Source organism: Piliocolobus tephrosceles, chromosome 16 (genome assembly GCF_002776525.5).
Source record: "Piliocolobus tephrosceles isolate RC106 chromosome 16, ASM277652v3, whole genome shotgun sequence".
Taxonomy (NCBI): domain Eukaryota; kingdom Metazoa; phylum Chordata; class Mammalia; order Primates; family Cercopithecidae; genus Piliocolobus; species Piliocolobus tephrosceles.
Window position 1 is genome coordinate 55,262,244 of NC_045449.1, and position 17,683 is coordinate 55,279,926.

At 43.6% G+C, this 17,683-nt stretch overlaps 1 protein-coding gene across 1 annotated transcript; it reads left to right on the top strand.

The window, feature by feature from the left end:
- Positions 1–1,387: 1,387 nt before the first annotated feature.
- On the top strand, positions 1,388–6,047 carry LOC111529271 (translation initiation factor IF-2-like; the record flags this gene model as incomplete). Its single annotated transcript, XM_026448076.2, has 2 exons — positions 1,388–2,296; positions 5,387–6,047. Coding segments are annotated over 2 exons (951 nt in total), but the record flags the coding sequence as incomplete, so codon positions are not given.
- Between the last annotated feature and the right edge of the window lie 11,636 nt (positions 6,048–17,683).

Below are 17,683 nucleotides of genomic sequence, written 5' to 3' on the forward strand. Positions count from 1 at the left end.
AGTGGTCCTTTAACTGACCCAAAAAGCAGAGAAAATAGAAATTACAGACCACCCTGACAAACGGAAAACATATTCTAACGTACTAGTTTCCATACTTGAAAGGACTTTCAAGACGAAGTTCAGTAGCAATCTATAACTATATCATGATTATGCAAGGCAAAGATTATGTAATTTTATCGTTTACTTTAAAACATTCTACGACTCTAAAACTAAAACAAGTAAAACGTTTTGATCTCTCCAAAGCGAAGAGGAAAGGTTCCCCTGAGATGCAATTTAAAAATATAAACACACACCCCAAAACAAACAAAAAAACACAATGATTGCTAGCCACGTGACAAAGGAGATGGCAATACCAGGATTGTGAATGGAGGGGAGGGAGGCGAGGCTGGAGGGAGAGAGATTTCTCGGAACTTTGGGGACCGCGGGAGTCGGTCTGTCGACCCTAGGGGCACTAAACTCCAGCCCCTACGAGTTGTGCTTCTAACACCCTCAATTACAATTTTATTAATAGGTCACAGAAAATGCTCCAGTGACCTCCAGGATAAAGGGGGGTGGGGGGGACCGAGGAAGAGGAAAGAGCAATTTAAAGTGGCGCCATCATGTCACTCCTTCTCCCCTAAAGCAATCAATAAGCAATAGTTAAGTAACACGTTTCTCTACAAATCCACTTTGGGATTCCAATAGTGGAAAACAAGAGGATTTTTAAGTAAAACACTGGAGTAGGGTTGTTTATCGTATGGAAAACAATTAAACTATTTACTAAGAATCAAAAGACCGTCAGCCGGAAAACAGGCCCCCCAAAAGGCAGAAAGATTCCAACTCACTTAAAAGCAAATAAATGCCTCTTCCTCTTTAGTTAAAAAAAAAAAAAAAAAATAGTCCGCCTGAGGGAGACTACATCTGAAAACCTAAGTGACCTGAATTTACAGGCAACAAAAATAATAAATGAAACAATCAGAGTTGTGATACAAACCGTGCAACGCGCCAAGACGTGTGTTTCGAGCAGAGGGAGGCCTTTTGCAGTCAAGAGAAGTTCAAAGCGAGAGCCAGAGTTTGTTTGGGGGGTTCTTTTACGGGAATAAATCATGTTCTCCAGGCCGCCTTTTTAAATAGAACGCCAAAGGAAAAGCTGGCGAACGAGGCGGCAGCTGCTGGGGAAGGGCCCCCGCACACCCCCGCCCTTGGGGCGACTCCCAGCCCGGACCCGCAGCGGGGAAGCCCGGAGAGGCCATTTAAAGTTCTGGGGTTTTTTTCTACCCTGCCCTGCCTTTCTAGTTACAACTAACAAAGAGAGAGAGAAATGGGAGCCACAGGGAGAGCGAGGAGAAGGAGAAAGGGCAGCAGGAGGAGGAGGAGAGGAGCAGCAGCAGCACCTACCACGTGATGGAGGAGCGTAGCCCGGGCGGATTCAGCCCCACAAAATGGGCGCAGTTTGCAAACAGCCCCCCGGCCTGGGCGCCGAGGGCCAGCGGCGGGCGGGGGCGCGCGGCGGCGGCTCCGGCCCGGGCCCGCCGCTCTCCTCCCCCCGGCGCCCGGAGCCGCCCTGACTTTCCGGGCGGGGGGGCGAGGCGGAGGGGGAGGGGAAGGCGGCGGCGGCGGGGAGCGGCTGCTTTTTCTTCTCTTTCGGGCCCTTTCTCGGCCTTCCTCCGCACCGACAGGGCCCGAGCACGGCCGGGGACCGCAGCCCGGCCGGGAGGGCGGGCGGGCGGGGGCAGAGGGTGAAGCCGCCCCCCCGCCCCGCACAAACAAGCACCGCCGTCTGCAGCCCGAACCCGCACCCAGGCCGCCACCCCCGGCCGCCTCTTTCCAGCCGGGGAGCGCGCTTCAGCCGCCCCACGCGCCGCCGCGGCGAGACGAGTCGGCTTCGCTACGGTGCTCGGTTCTCCCGCCGGCTCGGCGAGCGGTGGCGGCGGTGGCGGCGGCACTGGGAAAATGGCGGCCGAGCTCCTTTTCCCTCCCCCCCTTTAATCTGAAGCGGAGGGAGAATGGAGCGAGCGAGCGAGCGGGCGAGCGCCGGGGACACGGGGAGGAGGGACAGCAGCGCCTCCGCCGGCTGCGGCTGCGGCGGCGAAGGGCCGCTCCACCCCGGCGCGCCGCCAGGGGGCGCCCGCGGCGCCGCCCCCGCGGGCCGCCAGGAGGCGCGGCCGCCGCCGCCTCAGTCATGGCTCCTCGCCGTGGCCGATGTTTTTGTACCTCCATCTGCGGAGGCCGCGGGGCCCGGCCCCAGCTGCCCCGGACGTGCGGCGACGGCACGCAGCACTGCGGCAGGGGGGAGCCATCCCTCGCTGCGGCCGAGGTGAGTCTAACCTGAGGCACTGACGCCGTCACATTCCCTCCGTGCTGGGGCCGGCGGTGCGGCTCGCCGGTTGAGGGGCAGGGCGGGCCGGCGCCGCGGAGCGAGAGGACGTGAGCGAGGAACTGTTTGCACTATGTAGTAAAGAGGCTAAGGCCGTCGGCGCCACACTATTTATTCCAAGGGCTAACCCTGCAGAAAGCTCCCTGACCAGTGAAGCGGCTTCCGCCGCCCGCCCTTTGTCCCTAGCAGCCAGCCTCCGTACACTGCAGCACGGCTGGGCACTAGCCCCAGCACCGCGCTCCGCAGCCACCAGAGTTGGGCGGGGTGGAGCGGGCTTGGAGGGGGGCGCACGTAGTCACTGCGCAGGCCCAAGCCAGGGCCCGCGCCGGGCCAGCCCGGGAAGGGGCAGCCGGGAGCCAGAGGGGAAGTGATGGCCCCGCCGGCGCCGGGCCCGCTGGGAACTGTAGTTTTCGTGAAGAAACAAGCGTCTTGTTTTGGGTGTCATGGCTTGGCAGATCCGCCAAAACAGGCAAATGGCATTACACAATGAGTATTTATGCTTCCTGCCGCCACCAAAAGGAAGTTCACTGCCATGCTAAAAGTTTAACAAAGAACTCCAGAGAGAAACACAAATCTCATAACAAAAAGCTAACTTCCTACCTCGTTACCGGAGTTGATTTAAAGTGGTGGCACCTTATCATTTCTCATGACCAGTTTATCAGTACAGAACTTTATATTGTCCCCAAAATAGGGCCTTAAAATAATGGAACCTTTCCTAGACTTAAAGAATTCAGAAACATAATGTAATACAAAGTGTAATTCTACCACCCTTTAAAGAAAAAGTTGCCAAAAGGTGAGTGCAGTATCTTCAGATTTAAAAGACTAGATTAATCTAGGATTCATCAAAACTAGTTTAAATGATTGAAGAAAAAAAATCGTTCAAATCATTAAATCATCAAATTCGGCAGATAAGCAGGGTATGTATGCTCTACTACCAAAAAGGAAGACTTTTGTGGCTTACCAGAACCAATATCCGGCATTATACATCACTTCTGCTTATCAAAAAACACCCTCAGTCGTTACAGAACGGTTTTAGTCTTTCCACAAAGTTACACTAACTCACCTGCCCCTGCAACATCTGCACCTAGGTTTCTGCGAGTTTCCATTTGGACTCTTAAAATCACACTCTCAAGCACAGTCATGGTTCCCAAATATCAAAAGCAGGCAGTTTAGAGTCATAGGGTCAAATTATACAAAGAATAAATTAATATATGTAAACACATTTGTATACACATCCAAAAGAGGTCTTTAGTCTTGGATTTTTAACTTACAACCCTGGGGGAAAACTTTAATTGGCTTTTTAAATGTACACACATAAACACACATAAATAGTAATTCCACAAAATACAGCAGAAGGGTATTGGACCAATAGATGGCGAACTAGAGCCCCAATCTGAGGCTTCTGAAATCTAAATTAGCAGAATGAAAAACACCAAATAAGGCAAAGCCCTTTGCAGCGTATACTTAAATATTAAATTCAGACACACTACAATAATCTTACGACTGCTCCAAATTTTTAAGACTCAAGTGTCAGATTTAATTAGGCAACCAAATAAGCAAGATTATATGAAATACATTTTTCTAATGGATTAGGTGAAAAGTGGAAAATGCTCATTTTTAAAACCATGCATTTGGGGGAAATATAAATTCCAGCTTCCATTTTCTTTCATTGCTTAGTGCAAAAGTCAAGAGTTCACAGGGTTTACGGCACTTAAATCAGTCAACCTGTTGTATATTCTTATCTAAAATCAGACATCTTTCTTCCTAGGCACCAACTTTTACTTTTCTTCTTTTGACAGGGTCTTGCTCTGTCACCCAGGCTGGAGTGCAGTGGTGCAATCACAACTCACTGCAGACTCCCAGGCTCATGCAATCCTACCTCAGCCTCTTGAGTAGCTGGCACTACAGGCATATGCCACTATGCCCAGCTATTTTTTTTTTCCCATCTTTTTTTTTTTTTTTTTGGTAGATACGGCGTCTCCCTATGTTTGCCCAGGCTGGTCTCGAACTCCTGGACTCCAGTGCTGGCATTACAGGCATGAGCCACTGCACAAAAATCTTAGGAAGAGAAATAAATTTTCTTAAATTTCCCCCCAAAAAATAGTGGATGTCTAAAAGGCTGACTGAAAACACCTACACACAACATAAAACAAAAAAAGATTTAAAGAAAAAGGCCTGGTGCAGTAGCTCACTCCTGTAATCCCAGCACTTTGGGAGGGTGAGGTGGGAGGATCACTTGAGCTCAGGAGTTGGAGACCAGCCTAGGCAACATAGTGAGACCCTATCTCTACAAAACAATTTTTTAATTATCCAAGTGTGGTAGCATGTGCCTACAGTCCCAGCTACTCCAGAGGCTGAGAGGACTGCTTAAGCCTGGGAGGTCAAGGCTGCAATGAGTCATGATCATGCCATTGTAGTCCAGCCTGGGCAACAGAGCGAGACCTCGTCTCAAAATGGAAAGTGATTTAAAAAAAAAAAAACACCAACACATTTCAAATCACTCTTGGAATAGTCATGTTGACTCTCCAATATCCACTCTATTCTGATTAGTTTTAACCCATTCTCTTTGCCAATGATTGGTTAGGAATGGCCATGAGATATGAGTAAAAGTCCCCTGGACAGCCTCCAAAAGAGAACTGTGAGAAAAGGTTCTTCAATCCTAAAAATGATGAAGGAAAAAGTCCCTTTTCCTCAGACAGTGACACCTCAAAACTGCTACAGTCACCTTTGTAGCAAGCCTGAAGATGCCACCAACATCAAAGGGAATAGAGAGTTGGCAAGAAACTTGGTCCTTTGTGATAACATTAAGCCACTGTATCAACCAATCCTGACAATCTGCATGACTTCTGGATTTCCAGCCACATTAGAACAATATAACAATAAACATTTATTAATTGTTTAAGCCAATTTGAGTTAGGTTCCTTATAAATGAAGCCAAAAAATAACAATTAAGTTCTAATGTTTTAGTATTTGTATGTTACTTTATGATTACAGTATTTTATATAACTAATCTTATTATTTCTTCCCCAGAAAAGATATTCCATGGCCAGCCATGGTGGCTCACACCTGTAATCCCAGCACTTTGAGCCAATGTGAGAGTACTGCTTGAGCCCAGGAGTTTGAGAACAGCCCAGGCAAAACATCAAGACCTCATCTCTTCAAAAAAAAAAAAATGTAGCCGGGGGTGGTGACATACGCCTGTAGTCCAAACTACTCAGAGGCTGAGGCAGGAGGATCACTTGAGCCCAGGAGGTCAAGGCTGCACTGAACCATGATCACGCCACTACACTCCAGCCTGGGCAACAGAGCAACACCCTGTCTCAAAAAAAGAAAAGAAAAAGGAAGGGAGAAAGGAAAGAAAGAAAAAAAGAAAAGGTATTCCCTCTTACACACAACTCTGTACCCATCCATCTTTGTCTGTGTTCTCTCTACCTAGAAAAAGAGGACCATCCCTTGTTACCACCATTCCTTGTTCATTCCTCTCTCCAATCCACCTACAACTCATGTTATCCTCTTATATTCCACCACACCACTGTTATCATCTACTTATTTCACTTGACAATAATGTACGCCGGGTGCGGTGGCTCACGCCTGTAATCCCAGCACTCCGGAAGGCCAAAGTGGGCAGATCACCTGAGGCCAGGAATTCGAGACCAGCCTGGCCAACATGGTGAAACCCCATCTCTACTAAAAATACAAAAATTAGCCAAGCATAGTGGTCCACACTTGTAGTTCCAGCTACTCGGGAGGCTGAGACACGAGAATCACTTGAGCCCGGAAGGCAGAGGTTGCAGTGAGCCAAGATCACACCACTGCACTCCAGCCTAGGCAACAGAGGGAGACTCTGTCTCAAAAAAAGAACCAATAATGTACAGAGTTGGCACTACATTACCCTTGGTTAAATGCTCTCTGTAATTCCTCTGAGGTTGTTTCCATATACCAGTCTTGCCACCTCAAGCCATCCTGAAAGCCCTTGCAGGCAGGAACTGTGGTTGTTCTAATTTAAGATCTGTAACTCTCATCTATAGATAATAAACGTATTCCAAAAAGGCACTTTCTACCTTCCCTACCACAGGCCTTCTAAACAAGCCAGAAATTCCTAAACAGAATAATCTCTCACAAATTCAGTACCTCGTATGTCCAAACTAATCTCAAAAGAACAATGAATAACTTTTTTTGTACTTAAAAAAAAAGCAATTATTATATATTAACTCAGGACAAGTCCTAAAGCCTAGACCATTTGGTTTCAAAAGCACAGGGACTCATTTTTTTTTGTTACTTACCTAGGACCTAGCCCAGGGCCTGGCACAAAAGAGACACATCATAAGAACGGACTGAATAAATGCAAAAGGTAGAGTGTAGCACTTAAGCACACAGGACCCAGGGTAGCCCCGGATTCTAATCCTGTCTCCCTCACTTGTTATTTGTGTTACTTTGGGCAAAGTACTTATTCTGCTCTGTAAAATGGAGATAGTAATACCACCTACCCCTTAAGTTTAACTATTATTTTTATTAGTGAAAGAAGCTATTTTCCACAGTTCTAAACTTTAAAGGTTAAAATCTGAGTTAAGCAAACATCAGCACCTCTTTCCTAATTCAAACTTCAAATACCTATCTACTTAGGACTTGGACCTAATTTCATTAAAAAAAAAAAAGAAAAAAAAAAACTTGGACGTGGTGACTCGTGCCTGTAATTCGGCAGACCAAAGCAAGTGGATCACCTGAGGCCTGGAGTCTGAGATCAGCCTGGGCAACATGGCGAAACCCCGTCTCAACTAAAAATACAAAAATTAGCCTGGCATTGTGGCACATGCCTATAGTCCTAGCTACTTGGGAGGCTGAGACAGGAGAATTGCTTGAACCCAGAAGGTGGAGGATGCAGTGAGCCAAGATCATGCCACTGCACTCCAACCTGAGTGACAGAGCAGGACTCTGTTTCAAAAAAATGAAAAAAAAAAATCCCTGTCTAGAGTCTAGCAAACAATGTTTTCATTCATGAACTTAGATAACACTATACATAAAAATACTTTTGGCTCCCTAAAAACATATTCTAATTCTGAGAATGATTACTTACAATCATAAATCTAATTAATGCCACATTGAGTACTTAAAATACATTTAATTCAACAAAAATCTAGTGAGTACCTATTAAGCTCAAGAATTTATTCTAGATATCACAGAAATGAACATATAAGCTTATGTAAAAACCAATATTAAAATTATGAAAGAAACATCTTTAAGCTGAAACTGAGGCATGTTCTCACATTAATATTTAACCAGCTAAATATTAAATAGAAAGCCAGAGTAAACTGAACCAAAGTGAAGAAATTTAAGTCAAAAAATTTAGGATGTAGAAGGAATATGTTCAGCCGCCACATTTTATTAGTGTGAAAATGAGGCCAACAGAAGCCAGTTAGTTAAGAGACTGCCAAAGCCTCAAAGCTGGGATCAGGGTCTCTCAGTCTTCAATTCTCACTTTTCCCACTTCTAATTCACCAGTGCTACTCACTTGGTGAACTGGAAGTGCAAACATGCTAAAGACATTAAACCTAAACAATACTACCTATTTCACAGTTTCACAAGTATAAAGATTTGGCCAGATGCAAGTACAAGAAAATCCTCATACTGATTATAATGACTACAAAGCTCAGAAATCAAGATTTTTTTTTTCATTAAATGGAGGCTGTAACTGATTCGAAATATCATACAGTATTTTTATGTACTGAATCCAGTAGAAACAAACTTTCAGGAAGATTAAACAAAAGCATTTCATAAATGGCAAAGTATTACAAAAATGCATAGCATTCCTTCATTTCAATCCAACCTAACAAGATATTTTCCTCCTCATACTACTGATATAAACTGCAGGATTTACATAAAGATATTATTCTACCATCTCACTACAGAACTGACCCAATAATTCATACAAAAGAAAAACTAATTATTAGGCAGCCTCCTGATTTAACTGTGTTAGTAATGAGAACACTACTGTTATAGGTTAAACCTAAATGTACTAGTAAGTCTACAAATAATTTATTTTGGGATAATTCGGAAGACAGCATTAAAGCTCAACTGAATACAATTATATCACTGAAAGAAACAAGTCAGGTTCTCTCAGGCCATCAGCTATTGTTAAAATCTAACACCCAAGGTTGTTGGTCTTCTCCACAGTGGTGGATTTAATAGCAGCTACCAGCACTCATTTCTAGTGCAAGCAGTTTAACCAGGATTTTATACGAACATTTTAATAAAGTTCCTCAATGAGTTTACACACACACACACACACACACACCCTGATTATTTTGGTGAATTTTAGTTAATTCTAATGCTTCTAACTTTAGTTTAGAATATTTTAAAATTCTCAAATAACTAGAATGTGTGGTTAACCCTGAAAGTTCAATGACCAAACATAGAAGGAGCATTCTAATATACTGATTTTGCAGATGAAGCAATCTACGCAGGACCCAAATGTTTTATCAGGTAATGAAGTTGAATGTCAGAATTTGCCCAAAATGTGCCAAGAAAATACCTGAGTTCTTTTCCAAAGGAAACATAAAGGTAAATATGCAGAACTTCAAGGCAGCTGTGAGCAGCCAAGTTGTGGAGGGCCTGATAAAAGTGAGTCCGAAGAAAAAATGTTCAACAAGAAAAGGAGGCAGCAGGTGTACAAGGCAAAACACACCTTAAATAATGTTTTTACAGGCCAGGTGCGATGGCTCACACCTGTAATCCCAGCATTTTGGGAGGCTGAGGCAGGCGGATCACGAGGTCAGGAAATTGAGACCATGGTGAAACCCCATCTCTACTAAAAACACAAAAAATTAGCCGGGCATGGTGGGGGGCACCTGTAGTCCCAGCTACTTGGGAGGCTGAGGCAGCAGAATGGCATGAACCATATATATATATATATATAAAAAAGTCAGTTGCTGATTCTAAGTTATGATGCAACATGTAAAATCTTGTTCTAATGGCATGGCAAACCTAGGGATTTTGGAAGATGGCAGACCTGTTTCCTCCAACGAAGCGGCATACCATTCTTGGAAAGGGAATTTTTTTTTTTTTTTTTTTTTTTTTTTTTGTGAGACAGTTTCACTCTGTTGCCCAGGCTGCCAGGCTGGCGTGCACTGCACAATCTGGGCTCACTGCAACCTCCGCCTCCCAGGGTCAAGCGATTCTCCTACTTCAGCCACCCAAGTAGGTGGGACTACAGGCACATACCACCATGCCCGGATAATTTTTGTATTTTTAGTAGAGATGGAGTTTCGCCATGTTGGCCAGGCTGGTCTCAAAATCCTGACCTCAGGTGATCTGCCCATCCAGCCTCCCAAAGTGCTGGGATTACAGGTGTGAGCCACCACGCCCGGCTTAGAACATTACTTTTAACCTACTAATTCTTGGATTCCTGAACTTGGTTCTATGTACACTCAGGAACACACACCTACAAACAAGGGAGTAACCAAAGCCACTGAATATATACAGGAGCAACATTTTTTGAGTATCAATTTAATCAAAGATTGTAGTAAAATCAGATGTACTTTTGTTAAAATAAACACATGTATGTTACAGGTTGAGCATCCCTAATCTGAAAATCCAAAATCCTGCAAAATCTGAAACTCTTTTGAGTGCCAACATGACACCTCAAATGGAAAATTCCACACGTGACACCTTTGCTTCTGATGGTTCTCATCAGAAACATTGTTTATTTCATGAACAAAATTATTTAAAATATTGTATAAAACTGTTTGGTTGTGGTAGCTCATGCCTGTAATCCTAACACTTTGGGAAACCGAGATGGGAGGATCACTTGAGCCCTGGAGTTCAAGACCGGCCTGGGCAACATAGTGAGACCCTATCTCTGAAAAAAAAAAAAAAAATTAAGGCCAGGTGCAGTGGCTCAGGCCTGTAATCCCAACACTTTGGAAGGCCATGGCAGGTGAATCGCTTGAGCTCTAGAGTTCAAGACCAGCCTAGGCAATGTGGCAGAACCTCTCTCTACCAAAAATACAAAAAAATTAGCCAGGCGTGGTGGCATGTGCCTATGGTCCTAGCTACACAGGAAGTCAAGATGGGAGAATCGCCTGAGCCTGGAAGGTGGAGGCTACAGCAAGCAGAGATGGCGCTACTGCACTCCAACCTGGGTAACAGAATCAGACCCTGTCTCAAACAACAACAATAACAAATTGGCTGGGTTTGGCACCGTGCATCTCCACCAGCTAGTACCAGCTACCTGAGAGGCTGAGGCAGGAGAATGACTTGAGCCTAGGAGTTCTAGGCTGCTGTGAGCTAGGATCATGCCACTGCACTCCAGCCTAGGCAACAGTATGAGACATCATCTCTTAAAGAAAAAGGTTAAAAAAAAGAAATTATCTTCAAGCTATGTGCATAATGTGTACATGAAACATAGAATTTCATGTTTAGATTTGGGTCCCATCTCCAAGATAGTACATTACGTAAATGCAGATATCCCAAAATCTCAAAAATCTGAAATCCAAAAAACTTCTGGTCCCAAGCATTTCGGGTAAGGGATATTCAACGTATACAGAGCAAAATGCAAAATTCTCACTCTTTCAAGATAGAAAAGGAGTCTTCAGAGAGGTATGTCCTGCTTATAACAAACTGCTCCAAACAGCCCTAGACCCTGAAAAGTACTTTAAGGAAAGATAAAGAGGCACTGGTTTAGACCATTTATAGATAAATATGCATGGCCAAAACCCCTGAATGTAATCCTTCCATGCAGAAGATAAAACCTGAAATCTAACGTATAAATTGTCATGGGTACAATACTGTAAAAGAGACCATAAGCTACCAAGAACATGATTGGAATTCAGGAAATGCTAAAGGTCCTGTCTTATCTCTGTAATTCATTTACTAAGAAATCATGTATGATTTTCTCAACCGCAATCTTTTTTGTTTCTGAATTAGACTGACAAAAATTATAGAATCTAATATTCAGTATTTTCTACCATATTCCATATTCTCACAATCACATTTAGACACAAATTTATCTAATGACATGTATCCCAAATGAACCAATTTTAACCAGCAGCAGAAAAAATAAAATAAAATAGTTAAATGAAACTATATCTTCTTTGGTATAAGAAATCCTTCAGGCCAGATGTGGTGGCTCACACCTCTAATACTAGCACTTTGGGAGGCTGAGGCCAGTGGATTGCCTGAGTTCAGGAGTTCAAGAGCAGCCTGGGCAACATGGTGAAAACCTGTCTCAACTAAAATACAAAAAATTAGCCAGGTGTGGCGGCATGCACCTGTAGTCCCAGTTACTCGGGAGGCTGAACCAGGAGAATTGCTTGAACCTGGCGGGAGGTAGAGGTTGCAGTGTCAGTGAGCTGAGATCGCGCCACCGTACTCCAGCCTGAACAACAGAGCAAGACTCCATCTCAAAAAGAAAGAAATCCTTCAGCACAGAGAGTAGAAAAAAACAACTACTCACAATTCCCAGAATACCTACCATGGCAATACCAAAATATGACCATGCTTGTTAATATTTAGGCCAAGGCATTAAATGTTTATAACATAATACAAACACTTGTAATCCAAATGTGAATGATTATCTTCAATTTTCAGTAAGACCCTATTAAACCCGGTCATTAATATATATTCATTCATAAACATACTGAGTACCTAATGAATGTTAAACACTGTAGAATCTCTAAGGAAAGAATACTCGGTCACTTTATAAGCTATGTGGTAGTCAAGAAAAATCCTTTCTACTCCTTGATATGTTGAATGATCAAAAAATCCAAAGCTAAAAAATCATCAGAGAACAATGAAAAAATTTTAGTGGCTTTATGCTTCCAATTCCATTTTCTTCTGGCCTCTTTTCTGAAGCTTGCCTAAATCACCCCAGGAATGCTAAAATTGGGTGTTATTTATGGCATAACCAAAATGAAATAACAAAGTAAGTACCCCAAATAAAACTAGGAGAAAAAAATCCAGGGAACCAAGCAGGCAGTAAGGATCTAAAGTTCTACACTTGGAACCTATACCCTGAATGTTAAATAATAGATGTTTTTTAAACAGTTGACTGCCAAGTGTGGTGGCATGTGCCTGTAATCCTAGCTACTTGGGAGGCTGAGGTGGAGAGACTACTTGAGCCTAGGAGTTCTAGACTAGTCTGAACAAATAGCAAGACCCTGTCTCACAGGTTGGGGGGCGGGGGAAAGGCAACCAAGCTGGGTGTGCCATGTGCCTCTAGTGCCAACTACTTGGGAGGCTGAGGTAGGAGGAGTGCTTGAAACCATAGGCCACTGTACTCCAGCCTAGGCAACATAGGAAGACCCTATCTCTAAAACAAACAAACATAAACAAACAAAAAGGCCGGGCATGGTGGCTCACACCTGTAATCCCAGCACTTGAGGCGGCTGAGGTGGGAGGATCACTTGAGCTCAGGAGTTCGAGACCAGCCTGGCCAACATGATAAAATTTTTGTATTTGTAGTCTCTACTAAAAACAAAAATTAGCTGAGTGTGGTGGCAGGCGCCTATAATCCTAGCTACTTGGGAGGCTGAGGCATGAGAATCATTTGAACCTGGGAAGCGGAGATTGCAGTGAGCCAAGATCACATTACTACACTCCAGTCTGGGCAACAGAGCGAGACTCCATCTCAAAAACAAAAAAACAAAAAAACAAAAAAAAGTTGTACCTTTAATTGTTATCTTCCTTTAGTAGTTAGGCAATTAGAATTTACTATTGCTAAATGAATGTTCAAAGTTAAACCAAAATTAGTTCAAGACAAAGCCAAGAACACATCTCAACTCATTCAACAAAGCCATTATTACTCTGAAGTCAAAACCGGACATGGATATCACAAGACAACTACAGACCAATATATCTTATGAATACAGATGTAAAAGTCCTCAACAAAGCAAAATGAATCCAGCAACATATAAAGGCTTACACACCATTGCTAAGTATGATTTAATCCCAGGGATTCAAGGTTGGTTTAACATCTGAAAAATCAATTAATGTAATACATGGTATTAATAAAGGATACAAACCACATGATCATTTGAATAGATGCAGAAAAAGCATTTGACAAAATCCAACATGCTTTCATGATAAAAACACTCAACAAAGTAGGAACTGAAGAAAACATCTTCAACCTGATAGAGAATACCTATGTGGGGAATAAAAAGAACACCTACAAAACCCCACAGCTAAAATCGTACTTCATGGAGAGAGCCTGAATGCTTTCTCCCTAAGATCAAGAACAAAACAAGGATATCCACTCTCACCACTCTGTTCAATACTGCACTGAAGGTTCTAGCCAGAGCAAATAGGCAAGAAAAAGAAATAAAAATCACTCAGGCTAAAAAAAAGAAGTAAAACTACCTTTATTTGTAGATGATATAATCTTGTATATAGAAAATCCAAAGAAAATCCCACAAATAAACTATTAGAGCCAATAAACACATCCAACACAGTTACAGGATATAAGCTCAATATTTTAGTAGTAATTGTATTTCTATACACAAGGAATAAGCAATCTGAACATTAAAAGTTTTTAAAAATTCCAATTACAATAGCACCCCCCCCCCCAAAAAAAAGACTTAGAAAGCCAGGCACGATGGCTCACACCTGTAATCCCAGCACTTTGGGAGGCCGAGGTAGGCGGATCACTTGGGGTCAGGAGTTCAAGACTAGCCTAGCCAACATCGTGAAACCTCGTCTCTACTAAAATACAAAAATTAGCTGGGTGTGGTGGCGGGTGCCTGTAATCCCAGCTACTCAGGAGGCTGAGGCAGCAGAATCGCTTGAACACGGGAGGCGGAGGTTGCGGTGAGCCAAGATTCCACCACTGCACTCTAGCCTGGGTGACAGAATGAGACTCTGTCTCAAAAAAAAAAAGACTTAGAAATAAATCTAACAAAAGCAGCGACAATCTTATATTCTGAGATATATAAAAATTGCCAAAAGAAGTTAAAGAAATCCTAACAGAAAGGCCAGGTGTGATGGCTCACACCTGTAATCCCAGCACTTTGGTAGACTGAAGTGGGTGGACTGCTTGAGCCCAGAAGTTCAAGATCAGACTAGGCAATAAGGCAAAACCTCATCTCTACAAAAATACAAAAATGAGCTAGGTGTGGTGGCATGCACTTATAGTCCCAGCTGCTTGGAGGGCTGAGAAGCGAAGATCACTTGAGCCTAGTAGGTTAAGCCTGCAGTGAGCCATGATTGCACTACTGTACTTCATTCCAGCCTGGATGACAGAGCAAGACTGCGTCTCCAAAGAGAAAAAAAAAAAGGAAAGCCATCCCATGTTCATGGATGAGAACGGATCAGAAGATATGACACTGTTAAAATGGCACTATTCCCTAAATTGATCTACAGAATCAATGCAATCCCAGTATACCCAAAATAAATTTGAATAGGAAAAACAAAGCTGTAGGACTCACACTTCCTGATTTGAAAACATAATTCAAAGCTACAGAAATCAAGACAGTGTGGTAGTGGCATAAGGATAAACATACAGATCTATGGAATATGTGGGTTCAGAAATAAACCCTTACACTGACAGTCAATTGAATTTTTGACAAGAATGCCAAGACAATTCAGTGGAGGAAAGAATTGTCTTTTTAAGCCAAGTACTGTGGTTGACACCTGTAATCCCAGCACTTTGGGAAGCCGAGGCAGGAGGATTGCTTCAGGCCAAGAGTTCGAGACTAGCCTGGGCAACAAAGCAAGACCCCATCTCTACAAGAAACAAACAATGGTCTTTTCAACAAACCATGCTGGGACAACTGAATAAGGACATGCGGTAGAATGAAGTTGGACCACTGTATCTCATACCGTACACAAAAATTAATTCTAATAAAATTTAAACATGGATTATAGACCTAAATGTAACAGCTAAAACAATACAATTCCTAGAAGAAAACAAAAGCTAATCTTCATTTCATTTGGTGACTTGACATCAAAGCCACATGCAACAAAGGAAAAAATAAGTAAATTGGACTTCACCAAAATTATAACAATTTGTACATTAAAGGACACCATCAAGAAATTGAAAATACAACCCATAGATGGGAGAAGATAACTGCAAATCATGTATCTCACAAGGTATTTCTATCTCGTATATTTAAAGAACTCTTACAACTCAACAATAAAAAAAGAATCCAACTTTAAAGCGGGCAAAGGCTAAGCACGGTGGCTCACACTAGGAGAGGATCAGTTGAAGCAAGGATTTTGAGACCTGCCAGAGCAATATACCAAGACCCTATCTCTACAAAATAAATTAAAAAAAAAAAAATTAGCCAGGCATGGTGGCACACACCTGTAGTCCTAGCTACTCAGGAGCTGGAGGTAGAAGGAAACCTTGAGTCCAGGAGTTTGAGGTTATAGAAAACTATGATTGGGCCGGGTGAGGTGGCTCACGACTTATAATCCCAGCACTTTCGGAGTCCAAGGTGGGTGGATCACGAAGTCAGGAGTTCAAGACCAACCTGGCCAAGATGGTGAAACCCTGTCTCTACTAAAAATACAAAAATTAGCCGGACATGGTGGCGGGTGCCTGTAATCTCAGCTACTCGGGAGGATGAGGCAGAGAATCACTTGAACCTGGGAGGCGGAGCTTGCAGTGAGCAGAGATGGCGCCACTGAACTCCAGCCTGGGTGACAGAGTGAGAGACTCCATCTCAAAAAAAAAAAAAAGAAAACGACGATTGGCCAAGCGACGATGTGGCACTCTAGCCACAGTGACAGAGCAAGACCTTGTCTAAAACACAATAGATGTATAAAAATAAAATTAAAATGTGCAGAGAATTTAAATAGACATTTCTCCAAAGAAGATATATGAATGGCCAATAAGCACATGAAAAGATCTCATCAGGTTGAGCAAGGGTTCAGGCCTGTAACCCCAACACTTTGGGAGGCCAAGGTGGGGGGCTGCTTGAGCTCACAAGTTTGAGACCAGCCTGGGCAACATGGCAAAACCCCATCTCTACAAAAAATACAAAAAAGGTCAGGTACAGTGGTTCATGCCTTTAATCCCAGCACTTTGGCAGGCTGAGGTGGGTAGATCACCTGATGTCTAGAGTTTCAGACCAGCCTGGCCAAAATGGTGAAGCCCCGTATCTACTAAAAATACAAAAATTAGCTAGGTGTGGTGGCAGGTGCCTGTAATCCCAGCTACTGGGGAAGCTGAGACAGGAGAATTGCTTGAACTCAGGAGGCGGAGATCGCACCACTGCACTCCAACCTGGGTGAAAGAGCAAGACTCCATCTCAAAAGAAAAAAAAAGTTTCAAAAATAAAACAAAAATCTTGTTAAAGATAAATACATGAGAAGCTAAAGAAATAATCTATTTCTTTAAGTCATGCTATCAATTTGCACCAAAATTTTCATTTCCTATGTGTAGGTGTTGAGGGTCTTGTAGCCATGATAAATGATATACACCTGTTCTGTGCTAACTTTTGTTCCCCAAAAGAGATATGTAGTACTCCAGGGGGCTGGGCACAGTGGCGCATGCCTGTAATCCCAGCACTTTGGGAGGCCAAGGCCACAGGATCACTTGAGCTCAGGAGTTCGAGATCAGCTTGGGCAACATGACAAGACCCCGTCTCTACTAAAAATATTAAAAAATAGCCAGGTGTGGTAGTGCACACCTGTAGTCCCGGCTACTTGGGAAGCTGAGGTGGGAGGATTGCTTGAGTCCGGGGGTGAAGGGGCTGGAGGTTACAGTGATCCAAGTGCCACCATACTCCAGCCTGGATGACAGAGGGAGGCCCTGCCTCAAAAAAAAAAAAAAAAAAAAAAAAAAGACAGACATGTAGTACTCCTAACATTCAGTACCTGAGAATGTGATCTTAGAGATGGGATCTTCAGGCCAGGCAGCTTCCCTTGCTCTCTGTGTCAGTCTGTCCCACCTCGGCTCGGCCCACCAGAGGCAGAGGGTGCAGGAACCTGGAGGTGGAGGGTGCAGGAAGCCAAGATCCTGCGACTGCACTCCAGCCTGGGAGACACAGCAAGACTCCGTCTCAAAAAAAAAAAAAAAAACCTTACAAGAAAGTGATGCAGGCTGGGCACAGTGGCTCACGCCTGTAATCCCAGCATTTTGGGAGGCCAAGTGAGGTGGATCGTTGAAGGTCAGGAGTTCAACCCCAGCCTGGCCAACACGGTGAAATCCTAGCTCTACTAAAAAAAACAAAAACTACAGAAATTAGCCAGGCATGATGGTGCATGCCTGCAGTCTCAGCTGCTTAGGAGGCTGAGGCAGGAGAATCGCTTGAACCCGGGAGTCGGAGGTTGCAGTGAGCCAAGATTGCGCCATTGCACTCCAGCCTGAGCAATAAGAGCAAAACTCCATCT